Raw genomic sequence first — 26,914 nt, forward strand, 5'->3', positions numbered from 1 at the left:
ATGCAACCCTATGTATATTTGTGTGGCTGTTTCTCAACTAGATTCCACAATTTTTTACTCTTGCTGTTAGAATTGCAGTTGTCCTAACCTACATTGCCATTGTTATATTTCCTAGTTACCAGATGTATGCTATTCATGGTGGGTGTTGGCGTCCCTGAAGATAATTGGCAGGTTGCATTGGATTGACAGAGAGAAATTACGCAGCTTTATCTTGGCTTGCCAGGATGAAGAGACTGGAGGATTTGCAGACAGGCCAGGAGATATGGCAAGTTACTAACCTTAGTAGTTTTTAGTTAAGTAAGCCAGGGGTTGCCGCTGTTTTTAGGCTTGTGGGTACATTTAGATTTTTGAAGGAGTACTATGGGTGCCACTCCTCTGGTCACTTCTCTCCCGGATCTCTCACAGCCATGGACGTGCACATTTTCCAAGCGGTCTTTGGATCCAGTAGAATCAATCTAAGCGTTGAAAAGTACATCGAGCTGAAAGACAGAGAGTGTCACTCTTCCAACTTCCTCTTTCATCTTAATGTACTTTTCAAGAGGGAGCAAGGTAAATACCATCACCATCTCATCACCAAGGGGGCAGTGAGTGTGTGGAGGAAAGGTGGGACTCAGAGGCTTTGTGGGCACCAGGGAAACGCCTCACAGGCACCATTATACCCAAAGGTGCCACATTGGTGACTCCTGAACTATATGTGTGTGTTTGACAGTTCTAAACTGATATACAGGATTTAAAAGGTCTGTAAAAGGATTCATACTTCACAAAAACAGATATGTGATGCACCTAGATCACTCCAGAAGATAAGGAAACTGATACATTTTAATCTCTGAAATTGAGCAGATTTAGGCCCAGATGGTACTTGAATAGATTATGTTTGGGGGGGGGGTGCGCATGGGTTCCATATGGGATGCAGCTAATCAGATATATTCAAAATCTGGAACCCATAGGTTGAGATCCAAAAGACTTTGTGCAATGTACAAGGAGTCTTTTTAGCTCCTCCCTTTGTCAGTCTCTTGCAGTTCTATTGATCTCATCTGAAGGTCAAAGGATCCTCTAAAATGACACTCTGTAAAACCTGTAAGAACGGAAAATTGGTGATTTTCATCCTTGTGAGTATGCACGGGCATCTCTGGATTCTGGCCATAGCATATTGCCACAGAAGGGATACTTTCCACGTCTCTCTTCTGCCATATAGCATTTTACAGTAGGGCCCTGCTTTTTGGCGCCCTGCTTTTTGGCGCCCTGCTTTTTGGTGTTCTGTTAATATGGCACCAGTGGAGTGATCAGCTGGAGGGGGGCTGGAGCTCCCCGCACTCCAGCTGATCGTGCCAGAGGAGGGGAAGATCAGCTGTAGCATGCTAGCCTATTGTACTCTGGCTGATCAATTTGATTTACTGTGAATTCAAACAGTTACTTTAGTCTCACTTACTAGCTTCTTTGACATTTGAGAGAAGTTAGACAAGAAAATGCATTATTTGAATGTTCAAACTTATTTAAGGCATTCTCACTAACTTTTTAAAAATGCATAGCTTTGTGTAAAAATCTGCTAATGTTTTTAATTATATACCTTGGTATGTTCTAGGTGGATCCATTTCATACCTTGTTTGGAATTGCTGGATTATCATTGTTGGGAGAAGAACAAATTAAGCCTGTAAATCCTGTGTTTTGTATGCCTGAAGAGATTCTTCAAAGAATAAATGTACAGCCAGAACTCGTAAGCTAGGTTTTAACGTGTGCAACATTGCCATACTCAGCTGCTTTGAATTTTTCCGTCAAAAGACATTTCTAAGTGTGTTTACATGAAAAATTACCACTTTACTGTAAGCACTGTCATTTTGTATGTGGAGTGTATCCAAAGTAAATAAACGGAGTGTAACATGTACTTGAGATTCTCAGTAACAGATTTAGATATGTTTCAATTGTCTTCAAATAAGTTTGCCTCTAGGCTCTAGGTTCCAGTCATGTTGCTTCAAAATAACATACTGTATTAGCACAATAGATGAATACTTGAATTGTGTAACTTCATATTTGACACAGTCATTCACTCATCTTGCTGACAGACAGCATGTACTGGTCAGTGAATGTCCTGAGCACTGTTTCTATTGAGAGAAATTGACTTGCTAATACCAGTGACACTTTATGTACTTGAGTTCCTGTTTAGGATCTGCTACACTTTTTTATCCAATTTAAATCACATTTTCTTGTACTACTAACAGTAGAAATTTTATGATACTCTGATAACTGCTTTCTACTAGTGACATCATTCAATGAAGGTTAATAATGCAATTATAATTTATCTTGTTTAAACAAATGGCCATGTTGAATTTTAGAATTTGTTCCTTCGCTTTAATGTATTTATTGTAACTGTGGCTTGAATCCCAGTTTCAGTAGCACTTGGAATAGTTGTATATAGTCAAGAATAAAGCAGAAGAATATTGTTTTCTGCAGGATGAAATATCTGCTTATATTGAAATTCTAGAAGAGCCTCTATTTCACATTTGTCACAATTGTGCATTTGCAGTTTGGCTGAAAAATTCTAAATATGAAATGGGATTCTGCTTCAAACTAATTAAAGCTAATTATGAAGTAAAGATTTAAATTGCTTATTGTACACTGGAAGTGTGAAAAATCTGTGGTTGTACTTTTTTGCAATTAATCATCAATTATAAAAAAAAGGTTTCCAAGAAAAAAGTGAGTAAAAGGGGATATGATAGAAGTGTAAAAAATTATGCATGGTGTGGAAAAAGTGGATAGAGCTATGTTTTTCTCCCTCTCTGACAGTAGTAGGGGGCAATCCAATGAAGCTGTAGGTTGGAAGATTCAGGACATACAAAAAGTAATTCACACAGTGCATAGTTAAACTGTGGAAATCACTCTCATGAGATCTAGTAATGACCATCAACTCAGATAGCTTTAAAAGAGGATTAGACAAATTCATAGAGTGTAAGGCTGTGTTCTACCTCTACTGTTGGAGGCTGTATACCTCTGAATACTTGCTGTGAATCACAAGTGAGGAAAGTGCTCTTGCGCTCAGGTCCAGCTTGTGCCCTTCCCATAGGCATCTGGTTCTGTTTAGAACAATGCTGGACTAGATGGGCCTTCTGATCCAGCAGGGCTCTTCTTAGGTTCTTAATCAAATGTTAAAGTGGCATCCTTTAAACTGCTTCTGAACCGTGCACATCAAGAACTGGAAACAGGACAGAGGGTTGTATACAACAAAACTGTCCTAGTAGTGCAAGGATTTATCCCTGTCCTCTTCCCCTGCCTCCCATTTTGCTCTGGAGGGTGAAGAGAGCCCTAGGACAGATTTGGGGGATGCAGGAGATGCCTAATTTTGAAGCCATAATAGAAAGAAATAAACAAGAATGAGAAAAAAGCTAAGATTGGTAGGGTGTTGACTTCTCTACTTGTGTCATACTTGAGCACAGAATTATACACAGTGCTGTGCTTGGCACTATGCTATGAAATTCATTAGTAGAACTTCAATAATGCAGGCAAATGCAATTGAACATCTGGGTATTTTTTAATGAACCATCAGCTGAATTGTAACAAATTCCCAATTTTCTCTTGTGTGTGTGGAATGGAGAGAGAAGAGGTGAATGAGTTTTCATCTTAAATATGGTGGCCAACAATTTTAGAGATGGCTCTCCTGACACATTGAGCAAAAATAAACCAGCAGCTTGTTCTAATTGATTGGTGTGGACAACATCCAATAATGACCACCCACTAATGCACTGGAACTTCTAGTTTCTCTCCTCCCTGCCCCTTAATCTGTTCTGGAGATTTTAGAGGTGCATGGGGGCTGCAAGTGGGAGGAGAGAAACCCTAAGTCATATTGCATGCCTATGTTGGCTCTTTGCCTATAAAATGTCATTTTTTAAAAGTATCTTGCATCATCTATTTTAAATCTGGCGAAAACCAGAAATTCTGGTACTAATTACGGACCAGGTATACTGCTGCTAAAAGTCTTATCTGCATGTGTAACAATGAGAACTCTTTCCTTTGAGATACATTATTGTAGCTTGAAGGAAGAATAAATATGGAAAATTAACTTGTTTTGAGGGAAATCATGCCAATGTATTTGATATACCTAACCATTATCTCTAATGGATGCATATTATAGCTAACTCAGTTTACAAATAGTTTGCATATTTGGTTATCATTTTTCCTTGTCCGCCTTCATAGACCTTTAGCTTGAATTTTTGAATTCTACTAACATTTTTATAAACTCAAGCATCCACCTTCACCCCTTAATTACATTTGTAACAGTGTCATATTAGTCAGCAAGCAAACGTTTAGATGGGTATATTGTGTTGTGTAGCTTCAGGAACTTCATGAAAGGAACGTTTCCAGGCCCTTCCTCCTCTTGGAAGTGGGGCAAGGGCAACTCCTGTTTGGGTTCTTTTGTTTGTATTCCAGAAGGAAGATAATAAATAATAATAATAATAAATTTTATTTTTAAGTCGCCTATCTGGCCGCGACAACGGCCACTCTAGGTGACATACATAAAAAGATAAAAGGATAAAAATACAACATTTAACCAGAACAACAGTCAATGAAAATCTAAAACCGCCCATCTGTACAGCTAACCCTAGTCCACCCCAGCAATCCTGTATGCTTGGCGGAAGCCTACCAGGGAGGGGGCATGGCGAAGATCATAAGGCAGGGAGTTCCAGAGGGTGGGGGCCACAATTGAAAATGCCCTCTCTCTGGTCCGCACCAGCCTAGCTGTTTTAACTGGTGGGACCGAGAGAAGGTCTTGCATGGCTGATCTTGTCAGGCGGCGTATTTGGTGATGTTGGAGGCGCTCCTTCAGATAAACTGGTCCGAAACCATAAAGGGCTTTAAAGGTTAACACCAACACCTTGAATTGGGCCCGGTACACAACTGGTAGCCAGTGTAGTTCTAACACCGGAGTGATGTGATCACGGCGACGGCTGTTTTTGATCAAACGTGCCGCCGCATTCTGTACCAGCTGGAGTTTCCGGACCGTTTTCAAGGGTAACGCAATGTAGAGCGCATTACAGTAGTCTAAGCGAGAGGAGACCAGGGCATGTACTACCCGTGGGAGCAGATGGACAGGAAGGTAGGGTCGCAGCCTCTGTATTAGATGTAATTGATACCAAGCTGCCCGGCTCACTGCCGAAACCTGAGCTTCCATGGACAGCTGGGAGTCAAGAATGACCCCGAGGCTGCGGACCTGGTCCTTCAGGAGCAATCTTACCCCATTAAACACCAGGTCTATATCTCCTAACCTTCTCTTATCTCCCACGAGCAGCACCTCGGTCTTGTCGGGGTTCAGCTTCAGCCTATTACTTCCCATCCATTCACTTACGGACCTCAGGCACTTGGAAATGGTATCCACAGCCAACTCTGGTGAGGACTTAAACGAGAGATAGAGCTGAGTGTCATCCGCATATTGGTGACACTGCAACCCAAATCTCCTGATGATGGCCCCCAGCGACTTTATAATAGCATGGGGGAGAGGATAGAACCCTGTGGCGCTCCACAATTGAGAGGCCAAGGGTCTGAAACCTCATCCCCCAATGCTACCCGTTGATGCCTGTCTGAGAGATAGGAATGGAACCACCGCAAAACAGTGCCCCCTATTCCCATTCCCCCCAGGTGATCCAGAAGGATACCGTGGTCGACGGTATCGAAAGCCGCTGAGAGATCCAGGAGGATGAGGAATGTACATTCTCCCCTATCCAATGCCCTCCTCATATCATCCACCAGGGTTAGGGTCCTCCAGCTGGCTAGGCTTGCCTACCTTTACCTGTGTGCTTCTCTACCTAACTTCCTTCCATTGTAAACTGATATGCTCAGAGAAGCTTATCTGTCCACCCTTCGTCGTCTTCTCTGACTGTGCGAGGAGAGAGGAGACATCTTTGTCTTTACTCTCTCTCATGAGCCATGAGGGCAATACCCAACTCTGGGCATTGCACCTCCAACTTAAGTTAATTAGAACTACGTATGCCTTTCCTATCTACTATGTATTTCTATAATAAAGTAGTTTTTCTTATTTTACTAAGTCTTCTTATTTTACTCAGTGATCTAAATGCAGAGTAAAAGCCTGTTACTTAGGTAAATGCATATACTGGCACACACGCAGCTCAGACCACTGAGAATCTCTGCAGCCACTTGAGTTCCCAATCTAAGACTGAACAATGGGCAATGGGGGGTGCTGTAGGAAGGAGAGTATAGGAAATTTTTCTGTGAACTTGTTATTTTAGGATCCAAGTCTGATTCTGGGCAATTTTCCTATTCACATTGTTCAGAAGGGGAAAATTACTCAGATGTGTGCTGAACTTGATGCCACAATTGGTTCAGGCTTGTTGGAGGTCCTAGAGCACTGTCAAATTATAGCTTGTGGGACCAGTTTCAGTTGTTGGAGCCCAAGATGTGGACAGGATGCTTGCATGAGGCCAACTACGTGCCCTCTTGATCCCTGCCCGTCATGGCTGGTAAAATCTAGTACGGGATTGACTGGTAGTGTGACCCCTCTTGAAGACGTCCTCCCTGGATCCAGAAGTTTTAGAAAACTACCAGTCTTTAATCCCTTCCTGGGCAAGGTGAGTGAGAGGGGGGTGGTTGGCCAACTACAGGCAAGCCTAGAGGAAGTAGATTGTCTAGATCCATTCCAGTCTGGCTTGTGGCCCAGTTTTGGCATAGAAATAGCCTTGATGGCTCTGACTGATGACCTTTATTAGGAGAGACAGAGGCAATGCGACCCTGTTCGTTCTCTTTGATCTCAGTGGCTTTTGGCACTTGTAGTCTTTCAGAGGGAGCACAACCCCATCCAAAGCAGGCAACTGACTCAATTATCTGAACTTGGGAGCCACAAACTCACAGCACTTGCATCTTGCTAGGATTCAGATTCAGTTTACTGACCCTCATCCAGCCCACCACAGAGTCCAGGCACTTGCCCAGGGCTTGTATGGCCTCTCCCAATTCAGATGTTACAGAGAAACAGCTGGGTATCACCAGCGTACTGCTGACACCTTGTCCCAAATCTCCTGATAACCACTTCCAAGGGCTTCAAGTACATATTAAACAGCATTGGGGACAAGATGGTACCCTGTGGCACCCCACAGCCAAACTCCCAGAGGGCCAAAAGATAATCACCCAATGCTATTCTCTGTAAACAACCCTGGAGATAGGATCAGAACCACTGTAAAACTGCTTCTGATACCCATCTCACCAAGTCGGCTCAGAAGGATACCATGGTCAATGGTATCAAATGCCACTGAGAGATCAAGTAAGAATAATAGGGTCACACTCCCCATTCTCCCGGTAAAGGTCATCCATCAGGGTGACCAAGGCTGATTCAGTTACATAACCAGCCTGAACCCACCTTAGAATGGATCAAGATAATCTGTTTCATCCAAGAGTATTTGCAATTGCTGCACCACAACCTTCTCAATCACCTTCCCTAAAAAGTATTTGCGACCGGGAGGTAGTTGTCACAAACCAATGGGTCCAGGGTGGACAGTTTAAGGAGCAGTCAGATCACCGTGTCTTTCATGGCACCTGGGACCACTCTGTTGCAAAGACGCATTGACCACACCACTCGGTCATGCCTCCTTGGCAAGCTTTAACAAGCCAAGAAAGTCAAGTGTCAAGAGGATATGTTGCTGGCCGCATCGTCACAAGCACCTTGTCTACATTATCAGGCTGCATAAACTGCTCCCAAGAAACTGCAGCAGACATTGCACTGGACACCTCACTGAGGACTACAGTAGACATAGATGGGGCATCAAGATTGCTACAGAGGTGAGCAACTGTAGCCTTGAAGTGCCTTGCAAACAATTCAGTGGCCTTCCAAAGGGTCTAAAATTCCATTTTGTGGAGTTGATATTAACAGACCCTGAACAATACAAAAAGGTTCCACTGGACAGCAACTTGAGGATGAAATGGAGGCACAGAAACGGGCCTTCTTTGATGCCCACACAGTAGCCACAGTTAAGATGTTCAACTCGTGCCCAATCAGCCTTACAGTAAGTCTTTCGCCACTTGCGCTCTAGCCGTTGTCCAGTCTGTTTCATTGCCCTTAGTTCACTCGTGTACCAACATGCAAACTGGGCTCCACAATGCTGGAAAGGGCAACCATGTTAAGAGGCCGATGCTTCTTGTTCCATGGCGTAACGAGCTTCAACAGGGTCACCTGCTCTATCTACTAAAAACTCCCTCAGGGCGTTCGGGAATCCAATAGGTTCCATTAGTCTCCAGGGGCAGACCATCTTAATCTGTCTACTACCCCTGCAGGAGAAGATTGGAGCCATAACTCTAAACTTCACCAGGAAGTAGTCTGACCACGACAATGGAGTCACATCCCCCCCAATCTCCAGACCACCCTTCATCTGGAGCAAAAACCCAGTCGGGTGTGCCCTGACCTGTATGTTGGGCTGGTGACTTTGAGATACCAGTGGCTGAAGGGGTGGGTGGGTGTAGCACTACTAGTATGGGGGTGGGAGAGATGCTGCTGCTCCACCCACCTCTTCTGCTTAAAGGTTCGGTTAAACATTTCCTGTTAGGAAAGGCAATGAAGAATGGAATGCCCTGCTTAGAAAGAATGGCTGGCTGGAACCCTGAACAGCAACACCTCTTTTAGGACTAGGAATACACTAAATACTGTATTTATGCAAGTATAATTGGTAGTGCATGAATACACTGACATGTTGCAAGAAAAGGGTGGCTACTGTTTTGCTTGCTACACCAAATAAAAAAGGTAATGCAAGAGAGGAGTGGTATAGCTGGGCAGGGATAAATTGCTGCCAGTTATTTTTCAACAGGGGTAATGTAATTTCCCAGGGCGGTAAATGCATTTGTCTCAGAGAAACTCATCACATAAGCTAAGCACATGGAAGATATAGGTTATATTAACATGTATGGCTAAAGGATAAACTGCCACTTATTTTTAAAATGTCTAAAGTCCCATTGTTATGGCCAACCAAAATATCACAAAACTGAGTAAGCCTTTGAGTCTACAACAACCATCAGGCTGGAAGTTAAGCAAAGAGGGAGGGTGGGGAGAAGCTGTCTTGATACTGAAGCCATAATGTCTGGATTGGTAAGAAAAATCAGTTTTGCTGTATAGTCTTAGAAGGGGCAGGGCTATGGGGGTTGTCATGTAGAGCACCAATACTTTGGAATGTACAACTACATCACTGGAGGGAGGAAAGTACCCATCCCAATATTCATCCTGTTTATATTATGGATTGTGAAGATTTCCTTGAAATATTCTTAGAGCTTCCTAGTCCTCAAAACTTTTGTAAGGCAGAAAACACAGCAAAGGTTGAGTGAAGGTGTGATGTCGTGTGCAAGGGAAAGGCACTGATGGAACATAATGAGGTAGACATTGGATACTGAAGTGGATGGGAGCAATTACCTTTATCTTGCCACACATGGACTACCAGACTTGATCAAAATCTCCATTTGACCTGCTAATAGTTCTTCTGCAGTGATAAGTTTTGCTAGCAAGGTATATTTTTCATGTACGCCTTGTGCTCTTCTCCCCTTCAGACTAGAAATGAACTACTATTAAGTTATGGAGAGGTTTTGGTGGCTAGATCCTACACACACACACACTGTATGGTTGAGAGGTCTGGGTTCATGCACCCAGTCCTCACTGACAAGCCACCTAGAGGTGAGAACGCAGGGGCACAAGCAAAAGGATGAGGCACAAATGCTCCTTCTGTAAGCATGTGCATTTCATGTTTGCACTCTCTTCCTGGGTGATGGGTGATGCAGCAATGAGCATGGAGCCAAGCAGCAGGCATATTATGTTGTTTCATGTTGTATTGACCTTAAGAGATTGTGCGAACAAGCAGCCAAAGGCCATTGCTCACACTTTTCTTAGGTCAGGGATGGAAAAAGGTGTGACCCCACCCAAATATTTGACATCTCTTATCATCCCTGGCTGATGCTGATGAGTTGGGAGTCTAACACCTGGAGGGCCACAGGCTCCCTAAACCCCATCTAAGCAGTACCACGATGGGCCAAAACTCCTCACAGTGGCAGCTAGAAAAGGTAAGCTTCTGAGGAAGCTTAGCAGTCATGGAATAAGAGGAGAGGTCCTCTTGTGGATAAGGAATTGGTTAAGAAGCAGAAAGCAGAGAGTAGGAATCAACGGACAGTTCTCCCAATGGAGGGCTGTAGAAAGTGGAGTCCCTCAAGGATCGGTATTGGGACCTGTACTTTTCAACTTGTTCATTAATGACCTAGAATTAGGAGTGAGCAGTGAAGTGGCCAAGTTTGCTGACGACACGAAATTGTTCAGGGTTGTTAAAACAAAAAGGGATTGCGAAGAGCTCCAAAAAGATCTCTCCAAACTGAGTGAATGGGCGGAAAAATGGCAAATGCAATTCCATATAAACAAGTGTAAAATTATGCATATTGGAGCAAAAAATCTGAATTTCACATATACGCTCATGGGGTCTGAACTGGCGGTGACCGACCAGGAGAGAGACCTCGGGGTTGTAGTGGACAGCACGATGAAGATGTCGACCCAGTGTGCGGCAGCTGTGAAAAAGGCAAATTCCATGCTAGCAATAATTAGGAAAGGTATTGAAAATAAAACAGCCGAGATCATAATGCCGTTGTATAAATCTATGGTGCGACCGCATTTGGAATACTGTGTACAGTTCTGGTCGCCTCATCTCAAAAAGGATATTATAGAGTTGGAAAAGGTTCAGAAGAGGGCAACCAGAATGATCAAGGGGATGGAGCGACTCCCTTACGAGGAAAGGTTGCAGCATTTGGTGCTTTTTAGTTTAGAGAAAAGGCGGGTCAGAGGAGACATGATAGAAGTGTATAAAATTATGCATGGCATTGAGAAAGTGGATAGAGAAAAGTTCTTCTCCCTCTCTCATAATACTAGAACTCGTGGACATTCAAAGAAGCTGAATGTTGGAAGATTCAGGACAGACAAAAGGAAGTACTTCTTTACTCAGCGCATAGTTAAACTATGGAATTTGCTCCCACAAGATGCAGTAATGGCCACCAGCTTGGATGGCTTTAAAAGAAGATTAGACAAATTCATGGAGGACAGGGCTATCAATGGCTACTAGCCATGATGGCTGTGCTCTGCCACCCTAGTCAGAGGCAGCATGCTTCTGAAAACCAGTTGCCGGAAGCCTCAGGAGGGGAGAGTGTTCTTGCACTTGGGTCCTGCTTGCGGGCTTCCCCCAGGCACCTGGTTGGCCACTGTGAGAACAGGATGCTGGACTAGATGGGCCACTGGCCTGATCCATCAGGCTCTTATGTTCTTATGGAAAACGATAGCAGTTGCTTGCTCTCCCTTGCTTGCGGGTTCTCTGCGCAGCCCCGCTGATCCCCTGCGCAGCCCCGCTGGTCCCAATTCTCCCTGGCGCGCCTCCACAATAGCAAGAGGGTGAGTGGGCAGAGAGAGAGAGGCAAGCCTTCTCTTGCTCGATCGTGTGGTCTCTTCAGTCTTGCCGCGCAGTTCCCAGGAAGAGGCCAGGCGAGCAATTACAATCAGGGGCGGCTGTTTTCTTGCAGCCATCGTTTACTTGCTTATTTTCACGACCGTGAGAGCGAGCAAAAGCTGCTGTGTGCTGCTTGCCCTGGGAGTCAGGCGGAGAGGAGGCGGTAGCGCTTGCTGAGCAGGCCACAGGAGAGGACCCAACCTCCAATGTACTGCTGCACTTCAGGAAAAACCGCTGGGTCCCCGTGATGCTGAAGCCTCGACAACTGGAGGCGCCATCCTCTGCGTGGCATCATGGACTGTACCCCTTTAAAATGCGGAGGGGTGTCACTTTTTTAATCTCATATGTGGAGTGGCGGGGCAGGTTCTCTAAAAGTAGAAAGCCAGCTTTGCCTGGGCTGAGATCTTCCTCATACGCTTGTTGCTGTTGACTGGAAGGGGGCTACTGAAAAACGACAGCCCCACCTTCTGGCGAAATGGTATAGTCCGTTCTACCGCTGTAGGATCCTCCGCCCTCAAAATCGGATTCCTGCTCCGGAGCCAGGGGAAGGTTGAAAGTGCGACGGCTGCAAGGCTACTTCTGCCGGCTTCAGTGAGGAAACATTCCAACAAGCCTTTTAATGGAGGAGATTTCTGCTGCCTCCACCTCCTACTCGGGCCATTGCTCCTCTTCCTCTTGCGTGGAGCGACAGCCTCGTTACCAGTTCGGGTTGGAACAGACGCCGGCTAGCGGCGGTGGCGGCCGTCCATCTTCCTCGGACGACCAGCCTCTTCGACCTCCGAGAGGCAGAGATTCCGACAGCGGCCTTACCGCGCCTTTCCTCCCAAGGGGGTTGGAAGGTGGGTGGGTGCTATCTGAGTGTCACTCCTGGGTAGAAAAACACAACCTACTCACCACCCTTCCACAGTAGGGAAGAAGTTTCCCTCCTTTGCGTAGGAAGACACGCTACTAGCTTAGGTTTTGAGTGTTAAAAGGCCCATTAATAATAGTATTAATAAGCAACATTAACAGATATTGGTGGTAACGTCTCACCTTAAGCTGTATGTCTCATATAGCTACCTCACTTAAAGTTTTTGAATTAGTTAAACGCATCAAAGCTGCTGCACAATTTATTATTTATTTGTAAATATATTTGTATACCACTATTTTGTTTTTCATAAAACATCAAAGCAGCTTACAACAAATAAACGTACAGTAAAACCATTAAAAATGCAGAAAAATCAAAGGCTAACTATTGTAAAAAAAAGACTTATTAATTGCCTGCATAAGACTGGCGGAACTTAAAAGGTTTCACAGGTGTTTAAAGGTTAAAACGGAAGGCATATATGCTGAATATCAGAATTGGAAGTTTCTTCTGGCTCCTCTCCATTGCCTAATATTCTGCGTCTATTCACAGAACTTGTTCTTACAAGTTGTTTTATTTGTGTGTGTGTGAGAGAGAAGGAAGAGTGGCTTGTTGAAATGCATCTGGAGTCACATACCCAGAAAAGAGCATTTTCATGAGTAACTAAGTGTTTTGTTCTTCCTCTTACCAATAATGAGAATGTAAGATTTTATATTTGCTAAAGAGCATTTTACAATATGGCTCCTTTTTTCCTACTTCCGTTCGCTAACAAGAATGATGCATGAACTCAGGCAGTTCAAAAGAAGCTCAAAGGCATATATATTGTCATTCCATGTGAAAATCCCTCATGGCTTCCAAAAGTGTATAAAATAAAAATGTGGTAAATAATTATTTGAACATTTACAAACTCATTTCACTATATCTAAATCCTCAAAAGGAACTATGGCTGCAATCATAGACGTGCTGGGTTATATCAAATGGTAGTTGTACTGAGAGTAAATCCATTGAAATTAATGGACATGACTAGCTTAGGTCTATTAATTTTGTTGGGTCTACTCTGAGTAGAACTACTTAGACAACCCACAGGGTGTAAGTCTCCCTGAACTCAGTGGTACTTCTGATTATACACGTATAGAATTGCACTGTATGTCACATTATGTGCATACCTCAAACAATGCTATGGCTGTACTCCCATCCAAAATAATGTTGTAAAATTAAGCCCATAAGATCCAGTATATGTAAATAGTATCAAGTACAGAGGTAAACCAGCTCAGTATTGGGTGGTTAGAAAGCAAGAGGACTTTGCTAAATTATTACATACATTACAATAATTGTCACTCCCTTTCCACACTCTTCAGGATTGCCCTAACTACTACATGCATCCCACTTCGACAGCAAGCATTATTGCTCCAGAATTTCTGGACTTTGATACTATTTACATATACAAAATCATGAAACAAGGCTATTGATCTGTTCCTAAAAAATAAAATAATATGAAGAGAGACAAATGTTTAAAAAAACGCCAATGTCACGTTCTTTAAAAATCCTGAACATGTACTTAAGGTGCCTTGACAACAAATACATTGGTTTATTTTTTAATTGTACTGTCATTTTCATTTTTTTCTCCAGATTCAAATCCTTTCTTACCTAAAAATTACCTTTTTACTACTTCATTATGAATCTAGATGTTTTAAACACTGAATTTTTAGTAACATTTTCCAAGCCTTATAAATGGAGCAGTGCTAAGGAGAATTAGCAACCTTTCAACAGACTTCCCAGAATTCTGTAGTCCACGGAGTTAAGGGCACAGGATTATTTAGCAAGTAAAATATAAAATATCTTTTATGCCGAAAACTATCACGGAAGATGATCATAGAACAAATAATATGACCTTATGTGAGTCTATTTACCAATACTGTTGAGTCCTTAAAAACAGGGAGAGGGAGAGGTACAATGGTAGCATTACGCTTTTATGTGCATCTTTCTTTTGTGTAGAAAATTATTAAGTTTGTTAAAATGGGGATTGGATGAACAAAAGACAGATAGTGTATTTATACAAAAGTTATTTCGATATTTGAAATGTCTTGATTTTGGAACACTCTAGATTTATTTGCTAGGGTGCCATTTCTTTTGAAAGTTTCAGACTAAATTTACATTGAATTTAAAGGGATCAAAATTGTTATCAGCTACTGTTGCACTTTGCAACTCTGGAAAGAAAACATTGCTATCACTATATAAATTTCACTTTAAGAACAATTCTTGTTTTTATGTTAGATTCATACTTTGGAGACAAGAGTTCTTATGCAGAAAACATTAGCGCAGTGAGTTTGACAAGCCCTTCAAATAGAGGTCTAAATATTTCTCTGGTACGAAAAACACCTCTTTCATCTAGTAGAACAGGGTGTAGAAACTGGACTCCATTCACAGGATATTCAGGTAAAGTTCATCTACTGTAATGTGTAAAAGAAATAAAAATTTAATATTTACAAAAATATTTAATATTTTACAGGAAAAAAATCTTAACATCATGTAAGCAGCAGTAGAGGCTGGTCCATTAGGGCAAACGTGGAACTGCCCCACAAAGCACAGTCTGCCCTCAGCTAGCCCCCAACTACCTGCCTCTTTACTTAACAGCTAGTCCGGGGAGTGACACTAGCTGTCAACTTCCTCCTCTGGCTCACTGTTGCCTTTGTAGAACTCAGGAGGGAGGAGGATGGGGACAAAACCAAAATTAGTTGGCTCCACCTACTGCTGGAATCCCTGCTTTCTGGCCTGCAAGACCCAGTGGCCACCACCCTTCCTTGGTAAGTGGACACCTTCTCTGTTTCCTACAACCTCCTCACATCTGCTGTGAAGGGTCCCTGAACCCTCTGGATCAAATTCTGGAAGTGCACAATAGCTACTGTGTGGAGGAGAGGAAGGGAAAATTGCATCACCACTGGAAGTCCATTATGCTGATGGGTAGTCACCATTGAATGTTACCATTGGATTCCATATTTGGTTTTATCAGTTGGTGTTATATATGGCAATGATGGTTGTGCAAAAAAGATTTGCTTTAAGAATTTTCACAAATTCTGTTGCAAAGTATCAATATGTGTAACCTTCAAGATTAGGTTAGGTTTGGAGATGTTTTGTATGTTTCCGTTATCAGTATATTACAGAATAAATTGACACGTTTGTATATAACAAAAAGTTAGTATTGTGTGCTGGGTAGAATGTTGGGGCAACAGCACTAGCAGGGTTTCCATGTGGCTTGAGGATTCTGATGTTACCTTCAAGGTACAGAAAGAGCAGTAAAGCAGCAGCTCCCATACTGAGGAATTAACTTTAGAATAGGCCTTGAATGTTTAATGTCAACTCTCAGTTTCATGAACCCTGTTTTAATTTAGAAAATGCAGACTTGTATAAGAACGTGAAAATTGCTTTGATTGATGAGATTCAGATCCATCTAGTGCAGCATTCTGTTTTCAGTAGTTATAAGCCAGAAACCTCACAAGCAAGGATGATGGTGATGTTTGTTTCCAGCATCCAATACTCAGAGGTGTACTGCCTCTGAACATGGTGGTTCCATTTAGCTTTCATCCCCTATTATTTCTGAAGTTGAGAAGTAAGTGCCAGTCCTTATGTAGAAAAACAGCACCATCCACAGTGGGAGGTATCATCAGGGTTGTGAGAAGTGCAGAAAAACCCACAACAACTTTAGAAAATAATCTAAGAGGAGGAAATGCCCCAGAGCAGCCCAGTAAGGACTAAGGGTGCAATCCAACTCACCTTTCAGCCAGACTGGGGTGAGTTGGATGCTGTGAATCCCTGGTGGTGCCAGCAAGCTCCTGGCTGTGCCAGGCTCTGCCGACAGCAGCCCTCCACCGCAGCTGAGCTGTGGCGCCGCCAGAAGCCTGCCAGCACTGCCGGAGGTCCACTGGGGATGGCCAGCCCAGTGCACAGAAGGCTGGCAGAACCCCCCAAAACAGGGCATTCCGGGGGCGTGGTGGGAGGGGGGTGGATTATGCAAGATCCTCCTTGCATTCATACCCTGCCCCTGGGTCCGGATCCCCACACAAACTCCATTGGCAATAAGGCTGGTGCAGAAATTTTCTTAAATTTTCATTGTGGTCTGCGGGGAGCACTTGCTCCCCAGGAGGCCTATTCGTCAGAGCCAGCGCTTCCCAGCCGGCTCATACACATGGCTCCCAACGGAGTTGGCATTCAGATGGGTTGGCAGCTCCTGAGCAGGAGGAGGATCCTGCAGAGCTTTCCCCTGTATTCACTGGCTACTGAATCCTAACTTGGCATGGGTGACTGACTGAAACCACAAGCAGGAGCACATCACACTGCAACATTTTGTTGCGATCCTCATTTGTCTTAACTAATACCTGTTGATAAACTCATCTTCCATTAATTTCTCTAAGCTTGTTTAAAGCTGTATAGCTGATGGCCATCACCCCATACTATGCTAGTGAATTCTGCAAATTTATTACATTTTATTGTGTAATGCATCTCCTGAACCTACTGCCAATCTATTTCACTGAATGATTTCAAATTCTAGTATGAAAGCGGGGGGAAAAAGGTGGCCCAGTTTGCTGATTATACTAAATTGTTTTAGGGTGGTAAGAAAAAGGGAATGCGAGGAGCTCCAACAGAATCTCTCCAAACTGAGTGAATGGGCATTAAAATAGCAAATGTAGTTCAATGTTAAGCAAGCATAAAGAGATGCATATACTGCAACAAAAAATTCTGACTTCAGATATACACTAATATACATTTGGAATACTTCGTACAGTTTTGGTTGCCACCACCTCAAAAGGATATTGTAGATATGCAAAAGATGCAGAAGAGGGGGACCAAAATAATCAAGAATCTATAGCTACTGCCCTATGAGGAATGGTATGAGAAAAGCCCCTTTTCGGGGCTTTTTAGTTTACAAAAAGGGTGGGTAGGAGCGGAATAATACATGAATATACCATTATGCATGATGTGGAGAAAGTGGATAGAGAGGAGTGTTTCTCTCTCACAAAATAATAGAAGTAGTGGGCATCCAGTGAAGTTGAATGGTTGGAGATTCAGGACAGACAGAAACAAGTACTTCTTCATATAGTGCATAGTTAAACTATATTAATTCACTAAGGGCGCAATCCAGCTCACATTTATGCCATGCTGAGAGGTGTTGGATGCAGCGGATCTCCAGCTGAAGTGGCTGGGCCCCAGCTCGGCCAGACTGAACCAAGGTCAGCATAAGTCCTGAAAAGGGCATTCTGGGGGCATGTCATGGGAGGGGCTGAGGTGAAGGAACTTAGGCCACATCCCACTCGTGTTTGGAGTGCTCCAGTAGGTCCCAATTCAGGCAAAAGTTACGGTGGGAAAAAGGTTGATCTAAGAAAATAATTGCAATAGAAGTCAGTGGAGAGCGCTTACTTCCTGATAGGGATATTTGGGAGAGCAGGCTTTTACTTTCTGGTCCCTGCATGCTGCTCCTGGCTGAGTCGGCATTCAGCTAGCCCAGAAGCTCCTGAACAGCAATTAGATGCTGTGGAACTTTATACTGGCTTCTCTTGCTGCGGCACCACTTATACCGCGGTGCTTTCCCTGATTTCTTTGTAACAAGATGTAGTGATGGCCATCAACTTGGACAGCTCCAAATTCATGGAGGATAAGTCTATTTTTAACTCCACTGTTGGAGGCAGTATGTGTCTGAATACCAGCTGCTGGGAATCACAAGTGGAGAGAGCACTGTTGCCTTCAGGTCCTGCTTGTGGGCTATCAATGGCTTAGTCATGATGACTAGTATCAGATGTAGTATGATTGTGAATACCAGTTGTTAGAGATAACAAGCAGGAGAGAACTATTGTGCTGATGTCCTTCTTGTGGACTTCTCTAGACATCTGGTTCACCACTGAGAACAGAATGCGGGACTAGATAAGCTTTTGGTCTGATCCAGCAGGGCTCTTATGCTCAGCGTTCTTCCTATGTATTCTTTCCACCCATGCAGATGATCAATCATGTTCACACCTGCTTAGCTTCAGCAAAGCAACAGCATCTGGCATTCCCACCCTTTCCATCCTTTTCCCAATTTTATAGATCTGTCATGTCTTCTCTTAATCATTTTTATTTGTAAACTAAAATTTTCTAAACTAAACTAAGATATTTGAATCAGAAGGCCTACGTTGCTGTGTGCCTGTTTTCCCTCTTCAGGGTTAACTCTTTTAAACTTTTTTTTAACTCTGCACCTCTTCCCACTCCATGATACGCTTTTCAAGATGGGCCCACCAGCACTGTCTGCAGTATTCTAAATGTTGCCCCATTGCACAGAGAAAGATTGTTAAACAATTTACTAGTGCTCTGAAGAGTTTACAGATTTCTGTTTGAAAGTCCTTTCTTCCAGAAAAGTGATATACCTCTGTTGCGTGTTCTGGCTTCCTAAGTTATAATCAAACAGTTTTTGAGGCAGACATTTATCTTTTCAGAAGTAATTAGGCCAGAATTATTAAAGGTTTATGTGGTGTTTCATTCAACTATATTCTTGCTTCTATCATTGGTAAAATTGGACAGTAGAGGGCAGTGTAAAATTACATTAGAATGTTTTTTAAAATCTACAGCTAGCAAGCCTCACTTTGAATATAGTGTGAAACAACCACAACAAAGAATTAATATTTAACATTATATGTTTTGTCAGGCTAGGTCATTTGAATGCCTTCACCATTGTACAGTATATAAAAAGGCTTAGATCCAAAGGTGTCTAGTATAAGGAGAAAGGCACTTCTGCTCACACTAGGTAAAAAGGTCCACAGTTTCTGCCCTCCATCTGGAAACCTCTGCGCTAAGTCCCACAACATTCAGAATTGTCCTCTTAGCTCTTTTCAGAAGGCACTAGAGGCTGCAGCAGAGAAGAGGAGGTGAGAAAGCCCTGTAGGTTAGGATCCAAGTCAGTATTTCCAGGACACAATTTGTAGAGTCCTCCCAAATAAATAATGTTGAAAGACTACCAAAAAAGAAATAACCCAGCAGTGAAGCTTTTATATTTATGTTGTTATGGATATTTTTTGTGCGAATTTTGTGTTCAGATTAAACACATCCTTGAATAATGTCTACATTTTTTGGCCCTTTCCTCTGACATATAATAAAAAATATACAGATTAAAAGGGTGAGTCTCCCTTTCCCTAACAGCGTCCCACACACCATCTCACATTGTTCAGGAAAGCCCCCTGACCTGCCAAAGAGGTTTTTCAGGGGTGCAAGTGAATGTAGTATGGAGGAGGGGATAGGAAACTTTCCATCTGTGAACTTCTTTCTGTTCATTTATGATCCAAGGCAATTTATTTTGTCACAAAGAAATAAAAACAGGAAGTCTTTTATTACAGTTTCCCACTAGAAGGAATGTGGCGGGGGGGGGCTCAGTTTTTGGACTGCGTTTCCCCCTAGTAGGTCATTATCATCTAATTATCCACGGAAACGTTTGTATCCTGCCTTTTAGAAAATTTCTCACAATTGTTGTGTCCAATAAAACACAGGAAGTCAGTACAAAATATACACATGCATGTACATATACAGGTTGCACTCCCCTGGAAGGAGCAGGTTTGTGCCTTGGGGGTACTCCTCGATCCAGCATTGTCACTGGAGCCTCTGGCTTCAGTGGCTAGGAGTGCCTATTTCCAGCTAAGGGTGGTTCACCAGCTACAGCCCCTTTTGGACAGAGATGACTTGGCGTAGTACTCCATGCTCTGGTAACTTCCAGATTGGATTATTGCAGTGTACTTTGTGTGGGGCTACCCTTGAAGATGACTTGGAATCTTCCAACTGGTTCAAGATGCAGTGGCCAGGTTATTGGCTGGGGTTCCTTTTAAAACTCATATAATCCATGTTTTAAAACAGTTGTGTTGGTTGTCAGTTCATTTCCAGGCCCAATTCAAGGTGCTCATGTTAGTGTTTAAAGCCCTAGATGATTTAGGCCCCAAATATCTCAGAGATCACCCCCTTCCCTACAGACCCTCTCGGGTGTTAAGATCAGCAGAGGATCCCTTCTTGGTAGTTTGACCACCCTTAGAAGGTTAGGGGGTGTTGGCCTGGGAGAGGGCTTTCTCTGTGGAAGCCCCTAAGCTGGGGAATTCCCTCCCTGTAGAGGTCTGGCACCTTTGCTGTATAGTTTTTGGTGAATGCCAAATACACATCTCTTTACCCTGGCCTTCAGCTCCTGAGATGTATGTTTTCAGAATGCACCCTATTCTTGTGATTGAAATGTGTTTTAATTCTTTTTAATACTGTATTTTAGATTTTGTAATCTCCCCTGGGACCTATTGGTGAAGGGCAGGCAAATAACAACAACAATAATATATTAGAAACCAAAAACTAGTAACTCAAGCAAATGAAATGCTGCAGGAATAATAATCCTGTGTTTCTCTTTCCCATTTTACCTTGGCCTGAAAAATACCATATTTGTATCTGTGCCAATCCGTGAAATACACTTTTCTTTTCATTCTTGCGTAGGTTTTTATCTCTAATTCATTAAAAAATATATCCCGCAAATATATCTTTCTTCTTTCAGTGGGGTTTTTCTGAACAACTAACATTCTGCATAGGGTCTCTTTCAGACAGTGACACATCTTCCTTCATTACTCCAGTCTTCTTAAACATTGTTTTTCTTTAGCAATCAGTTTTCCCAGTTGCATTGGCTGCTTGTTACTGCTTTTCATTTCCAAGCACATTCCAGGACAGTTGTAGTGCCTTGCATGCTAGTTGTAGGCTCATCTTGTCACAGTAATTAGGAAGGGTGCTTTTAATAACATTTTATTTTGGGGCTTTTTGGTTTTCCTTTGCAAGGGACTTAAACCTCTTAATTCCCCATTTCTTCAAAATAAATTATTAATACTGGGGGAAGGTGTTCTGAAATTTCCTTTCTATTCAGTGAGTTCCGCTTTTTGGCGGTTTTCGCTTTTCAGCAGGGGTCCGGAACGTAACCCGCCATATGAGTGGGGCCCTGCTGTATTGCTTTGTAAATTAAAAGAAAAAGACAACGGCATTGATTCTAAGATAAGTTAATTTAAGGAAGTTCACGGAATGAAAGATTCCCTTTTCCTCCTAACCCCTAAAGTCCCTCTGCTTTCTGAAAAGCCTTTCAAGCTTTGGAGGGTCAGGGCCCTCTGCTGAACAACGTGGAATGGGGTGCAGAGGCTGTTGGAGGAGTAGAGACCTTCACCCAAATGCACTAGATTTATAAATATATAGAAATGTTACTATAGTCAAGTTTTAATGTGTTATATTTAACAAAGATTTTGATCCATGTTAATGCAAGATGAATAAGAGGGAAAGATGACATTGATGAAGATGTTGACTGCCAGACTAGTGAGCCTGACTGAGAAAAAAAGATTGATGAAGATGTTACTTTCTATATTAACATTTGATTAAAAAGATTGATGAGTTCCCTAATATCATAATCACCAACGGAACATGTTTTTAAAGAAAGAAACAAATATACACTGATGTTTTGACTGGGGATTTACCATTAACATATTCGTAGTTATTAGTTGTGCTGTTGTAAGCATTAGTGTTATATCTGTGCTGTAAGACTGAATATAATGTGACATATTGTTCAGTCAACATGTGAGTCACATTGCATGTAATTTCTGGACCTTACGGTATTTTATAATAAAAATAGTTACCTAGACAATTCTTGGGATATTTTTGAAAATCTAATTACATTAGAACAAGGTCATTTTATTCATGATCACCTAAATGTTCTGCAACTGATAGTTCCATTTTTCTTACTGTCACACTAGTATTTAAAGCCAATTTTTATTGGGGAACAGCATTACTGGATTGATTGGAATGCCAGATAAGGGTTTTTATCATTGTCATGCCATACTGTGTTTTTGTCTTTGGTTAACAAAACTTGTTTAAGAAGGAATACTGGCTGGCTTACAAAGAAAAACTGCTGTTGAATTGAAGCTTGGTGTGCAACTGGGTCTTTGCACTGATGCAGAAAAAGTTGTCTTCTAATGGGTTGGGCATCAATCCTATGAGCCTCAGTGTAGTGGTTTATAGAATTCACCTGTAAGTGAACTTAGTTGGCAGCACTCAGGTTTGGAAACTCTATATGCGTACCTTCAGGGTTTTTGTTTTCTGTTTTAAAGCAGACATAAATAGTCCTTGCTATAAAATACAACCAGAAAATGTTGTCATTATTTAATAGGTCTACAGATATAGGGATTAGTTTACGTAACTAAATCATGACAACTTTATCAGTAATTTTCTTCTGACTTTTAAAAATTACAGAGCACAATTCAGCCAAAGTTAAGTCATATTGGATGATATCCCATTGTAGTGTCCCACTTGTGCAACATGCTTCCTCTTGTGCAAAAACAGGAGTTCCTCTTTCTTTCTTTCTTCCGCTCTACATTTCCTGTGCATCCCCAAACTCTAATCTGGAGAATTGGAGGCCCCTCTGGTGCAGACGAGAGAAGAGGAAGGGGAAATTCTGCCATGTCCACTGGCACAGTGTTGGAACTTGCCCATTTTTTATGAGCAAATAAAGCACATGCCTAAATCTGTCACACTGAAATCAGTGGGACTTGAAAGTACTTAATGTTAAAAATGATAATTTATACTATATATGCCAACTTAAAATATTGCGTATGTTTACCTTTTTTCATATCATAGTTTGTTTTATGTACATGTGATATACACATATTTGTAAATGTTGCACCAACTTGATCTGTGAATTTTCTCAAGAGAAATTATTTTCGGTTTTTTGAAATATGGCATATATATCTGGGACAATCACATACTTTAAACAGCAATACGAGCAATTCAGTTCTTGTAGAGCTTGCATCAGAGCAGAACTAGGAGGATTAGGTTAGGATTCTGAATGTATCTGACTGTTTTTACAGTTACATCATCTTCAGGGGTCTCTATTCATAATGTTGCATCTGTTATTGTGGCTGTAATAGAAGGGAGAGGTCTTGCCAGAGGTGAAGTGGGAATGGCAAGTATTGACTTAAAAAATCCTGAAGTTGTGCTATCTCAGTTTGCAGACAATACAACGTATGCCAAGGTAAATCTGAATATATCTTTCTATATAAACTGTTTAAAGTCCCATTGCATTTAAGTTAATAGAAATTGTGTGTATTGGCATAGGATTGCAGTCTTTATTCCGGGGGATGGGGTTAGGGTTCTAAATTTATCTGATTGTTTTTAGTTATATTGTAATTGGACTCACCTGACTTGAAAAACAGGGTAAAAGTAAACAATTTTTGTAGCTTAGGTATGGAGGTTTCATAATAGATAAATTCATATGTAGGTCAAAGATAGTAAGGAATCAATGGAAGAAATAATCTGACCTCTTTGAAGATTGACTTTGTTACTGTAAGGTTTACCTTTATATTTTATCTAACAAACAAAAGTGAAAATATGTATTCTGTTGATAAGCACTTGTTATTTTTGAATTATGATGAAAAACAAAATTAAACAGAATATATTATTCCAAGGTGAAGTAGATTTTTCTTAGCACCTGAACATCAGGAGTCTGCAGCTCAGTGGTAGAGCACATATTCTGCATGCCAAAGATTCCAGGTTCAATCCCTGGCATCTCCAGATAAGGCTGGGAAAGACTGCTGTTGGAAACCCTGCTTGCAGTTGATAATATTAAGCTAGACACATTGCTTAGGTTGTTTCTTCTGAATTTTTCAGGGTCAGACAGCCTGGTTCCTAGGTAATAAGACTCTTGTTATTTATTTATTTATTTAATTCAATTTTTATACCGCCCATAGCAAAGCTCTCAGGGCGGTGTACAACAAATAAAAATATATCTTTACATTTCAATATTAAAAACCATCTAATTCTCAAATCAACAGTTAAACAAACAAATAAAACATATAACTAACAAATACAACATTAAATACAAATACTGAAATACTAAATGTTAAAAATATTAAAAATATTAAAATGCCTGGGCAAAGAGGAAGGTTTTCACCTGGCGCCGAAAAGATAGTAAAGTAGGCGCCAGGCGTACCTCGTCAGGAAGGGTGTTCCATAGTTCGGGTCAAAACCAGCACCTTGAATTGGGCCCGGAAACGTATAGGCAGCCAGTGCAAGCCGGCCAGAATTGGTGTCACATGTTCCGACCGCTTGGTCCTGGTTATTAATCTGGCCGCTGCATTCTGCACAAGCTGCAGTTTCCGAACCGTCTTCAAGGGCAGCCCCACGTATAGTGCGTTGCAGTAGTCCAATCTCGAGGTTACCAGAGCATGGACAACTGTAGCAAGATGTTCCCTGTCCAGATACGGGCGCAGCTGGGCCACCAGCCTAAGTTGGTAAAAAGCACTCCGTGCCACCGAGGCCACCTGCGCCTCAAGTGACAAGGACGGGTCCAAAAGGACTCCCAAGCTACGCACCTGCTCCTTCAGGGGGAGTGTAACCTCATCCAGAACAGGTCAAACATCCAACTGGTCAGGGGATCCATTTACTAACAGCATCTCAGTCTTGTCTGGACTGAGCTTCAATTTGTTCGCTCTCATCCAGTTATCTGTAAACATCCAGGAAAAAGGCTGTGTTGGGGGCGAAGAGGCTAATTGAGGATAGGCTAAGCCCTGCATGGGTGAATGTCTATGAAGGGGGAACTCAGATAATGCCTTCTCTTAGTGCCCTAACAAACTGAGGACAAAATAATAAAAATAGAGGTGAGGAAGGGGGAACTGAAGACTGGGACAAATTGGGGGTAGCAAGGGTTGTAAGTCTGAGACTACCTTCAAAACTGAATTATAGACTTGGATTCCTCTTAAAGAGTAGGTTATACAAGATAAGGTTTTTTTAAAAACATGGGAGGGGAAGGGTATCTATCTAAAGCAATAATAGGATTTTCCTTTTCTCTCCAAAGATGACTGCAAAGATGTGTGGACTGCAAAGGGGGCTCCATGTGCACATTTTGGGAGGAGGTTATTAATTTTAATGGATGTTAATGTGATTACTTATGGGCTCCCCAAACCTCATGCATGGAGTTATCCCTTTCCAAGGCTCTAAATCACCAATTAGTGGTTGTGCCTGGATGACTTGATTGTATTAGGAACAGAGGAGAGAGAACGGCATCTCTATATTCCAGAGACCTCACACCCGTTGCATAGATTGCACTCCTGCAGTCTTATGTTGATGGAGACCAGGTAGTGGGCACCTATTGCTTTCTTGTCCTAGGTGCCTAAATCTGCCTTTGTAGACCAAATTGAGATTTTGGAGTTAAGATGCTAGGAAACTACTCAAAATGGCAGCAAGGCTGAAGTTCTTGATAACATGTAACTGAATTGAATCCATATTCTTTCTCTGTTTTACCCCCTTGCCTTTCTTCCTCTCCTCCCTTTGTTGCCTCCCCTGTGTCAAACTTTAGATTGTAGTTTATAGGCACAAAGATGTGTCTTGTAGTTACACTGTGATTATGCACATTGATGTTCTACAAATTGTTAATAAATAAATAACATGATATGCTTTAAAACTGTTCATACTAATGTTTTTACTAAATATTTTCTAGGTCATCACGAAACTCAGAATTTTAACACCTTTAGAAATAATAATGTCAAATACTGCATGTGATGCAGGAAATGCAACAAAATTGTTCAGCTTGATAACAGAAAATTTCAAGGTACATTTAAGGAACACCTATTTAAAATTTTAAAAAACATTATTTTACAAGTACAGTTCACCAAGCATTGGTATGGTAGTCATATCCCCATTTCTTCAAAGAAAACCGTTGACTTTATTTGAATAGAAATAAAATTAAATCCCTGTTTGAAAAATGTCATAAGACAAAATTTTGCATGCTCTTGTCACATATATTGGGGAGAGAATTTGTTTGGTCTTAGTACGTTAGAGGGCTTTCCATTATAATGGGTGCATGTTGCCATCCTCATAAGTATTTGTTAGCATTAGGAGTGTGGGTAAGTAAATTATTAACAACATTTGGCAATGGGTGATACCTAAATAACTTGTGCAGTCAGCGCAAAGATTCCACACCCCTTACATTTGTTCTGGGTTTTCCCCCAACCCTTTGGAGCTGATTTGGGAAGGGCATGCGTGAGGAGAGGAGAGGGAAAGTTATGTTGCGCAAGCAGAAGTCTTTGTACTTATGAAACAAGTTAGTTGGATACTGCCCAATGCCACAGAGGCATTGATTGAACTATGTCTACTGTGTGAAATGTGTATAAAAATATGTTCTCATCAGACCATGAAGTACCATCCAGAACTGCATGTTGAGAGCACAGTGGTGTTATTTTTGAGCAGATGTGAGCAGAAGGTAGACTGTGGACCATTAGCCAAATTCTAGTGGATCATGAACCATAAGAACATAAGAAGAGCCTGCTAGATCAGACCAGTAGCCCATCTAGTCCAGCATCCTGTTTTTACAATGGTGAACCAGATGCAGGACTTTTGAGTAAACAGTAACTGCAGTTTCCAGCAACTGGTATTCAGAAGCATACCAAGTAGTAGAGTGGAGAACTTATTTATTGTTAGGATTTTTGCAAAGAATGCTTGACTAGGTGGACCTTGGTCTGTTCAAGATTGTTTAACTTAAATTAGCATTGTCTTTCTATAAAGACAACCTCTTGCTTTGTAAATTTAAAGCACATTGCTGAACCATGGAAATTCTAGT

General features: G+C 41.9%; 2 protein-coding genes across 7 annotated transcripts in view; both read left to right on the forward strand.

Annotated features, from left to right (window-relative positions):
* The window catches only part of RABGGTB (Rab geranylgeranyltransferase subunit beta), a 33,481-nt gene extending 30,870 nt beyond the window's left edge, over nucleotides 1-2,611 (forward strand). For 5 of the 6 annotated variants that reach the window (XM_061633453.1, XM_061633454.1, XM_061633455.1 and 2 more), the window contains 2 exons: nucleotides 116-265; nucleotides 1,583-2,611. In XM_061633453.1, coding sequence (XP_061489437.1) covers nucleotides 116-265; nucleotides 1,583-1,723 — 291 coding nt within the window. In that variant the 3' untranslated portion in view covers nucleotides 1,724-2,611. Of the gene's footprint in view, nucleotides 1-115; nucleotides 266-1,009; nucleotides 1,110-1,582 lie in introns of all 6 variants that reach the window. The other variant, XR_009763579.1, reaches the window with a different exon arrangement.
* A 9,151-nt stretch (nucleotides 2,612-11,762) lies between these two features.
* Nucleotides 11,763-26,914, forward strand: part of MSH4 (mutS homolog 4) — a 76,774-nt gene continuing 61,622 nt past the window's right edge. The window contains exons 1-4 of the mRNA XM_061630514.1: nucleotides 11,763-12,286; nucleotides 14,566-14,727; nucleotides 23,169-23,332; nucleotides 25,796-25,906. Of these exons, the coding sequence (XP_061486498.1) occupies nucleotides 12,067-12,286; nucleotides 14,566-14,727; nucleotides 23,169-23,332; nucleotides 25,796-25,906 (657 nt within the window). The 5' untranslated portion in view covers nucleotides 11,763-12,066. The remainder of the gene's footprint in view (nucleotides 12,287-14,565; nucleotides 14,728-23,168; nucleotides 23,333-25,795; nucleotides 25,907-26,914) is intronic.

The sequence above is a fragment of the Rhineura floridana genome, chromosome 6, assembly GCF_030035675.1.
Source record: "Rhineura floridana isolate rRhiFlo1 chromosome 6, rRhiFlo1.hap2, whole genome shotgun sequence".
NCBI lineage: Eukaryota > Metazoa > Chordata > Lepidosauria > Squamata > Rhineuridae > Rhineura > Rhineura floridana.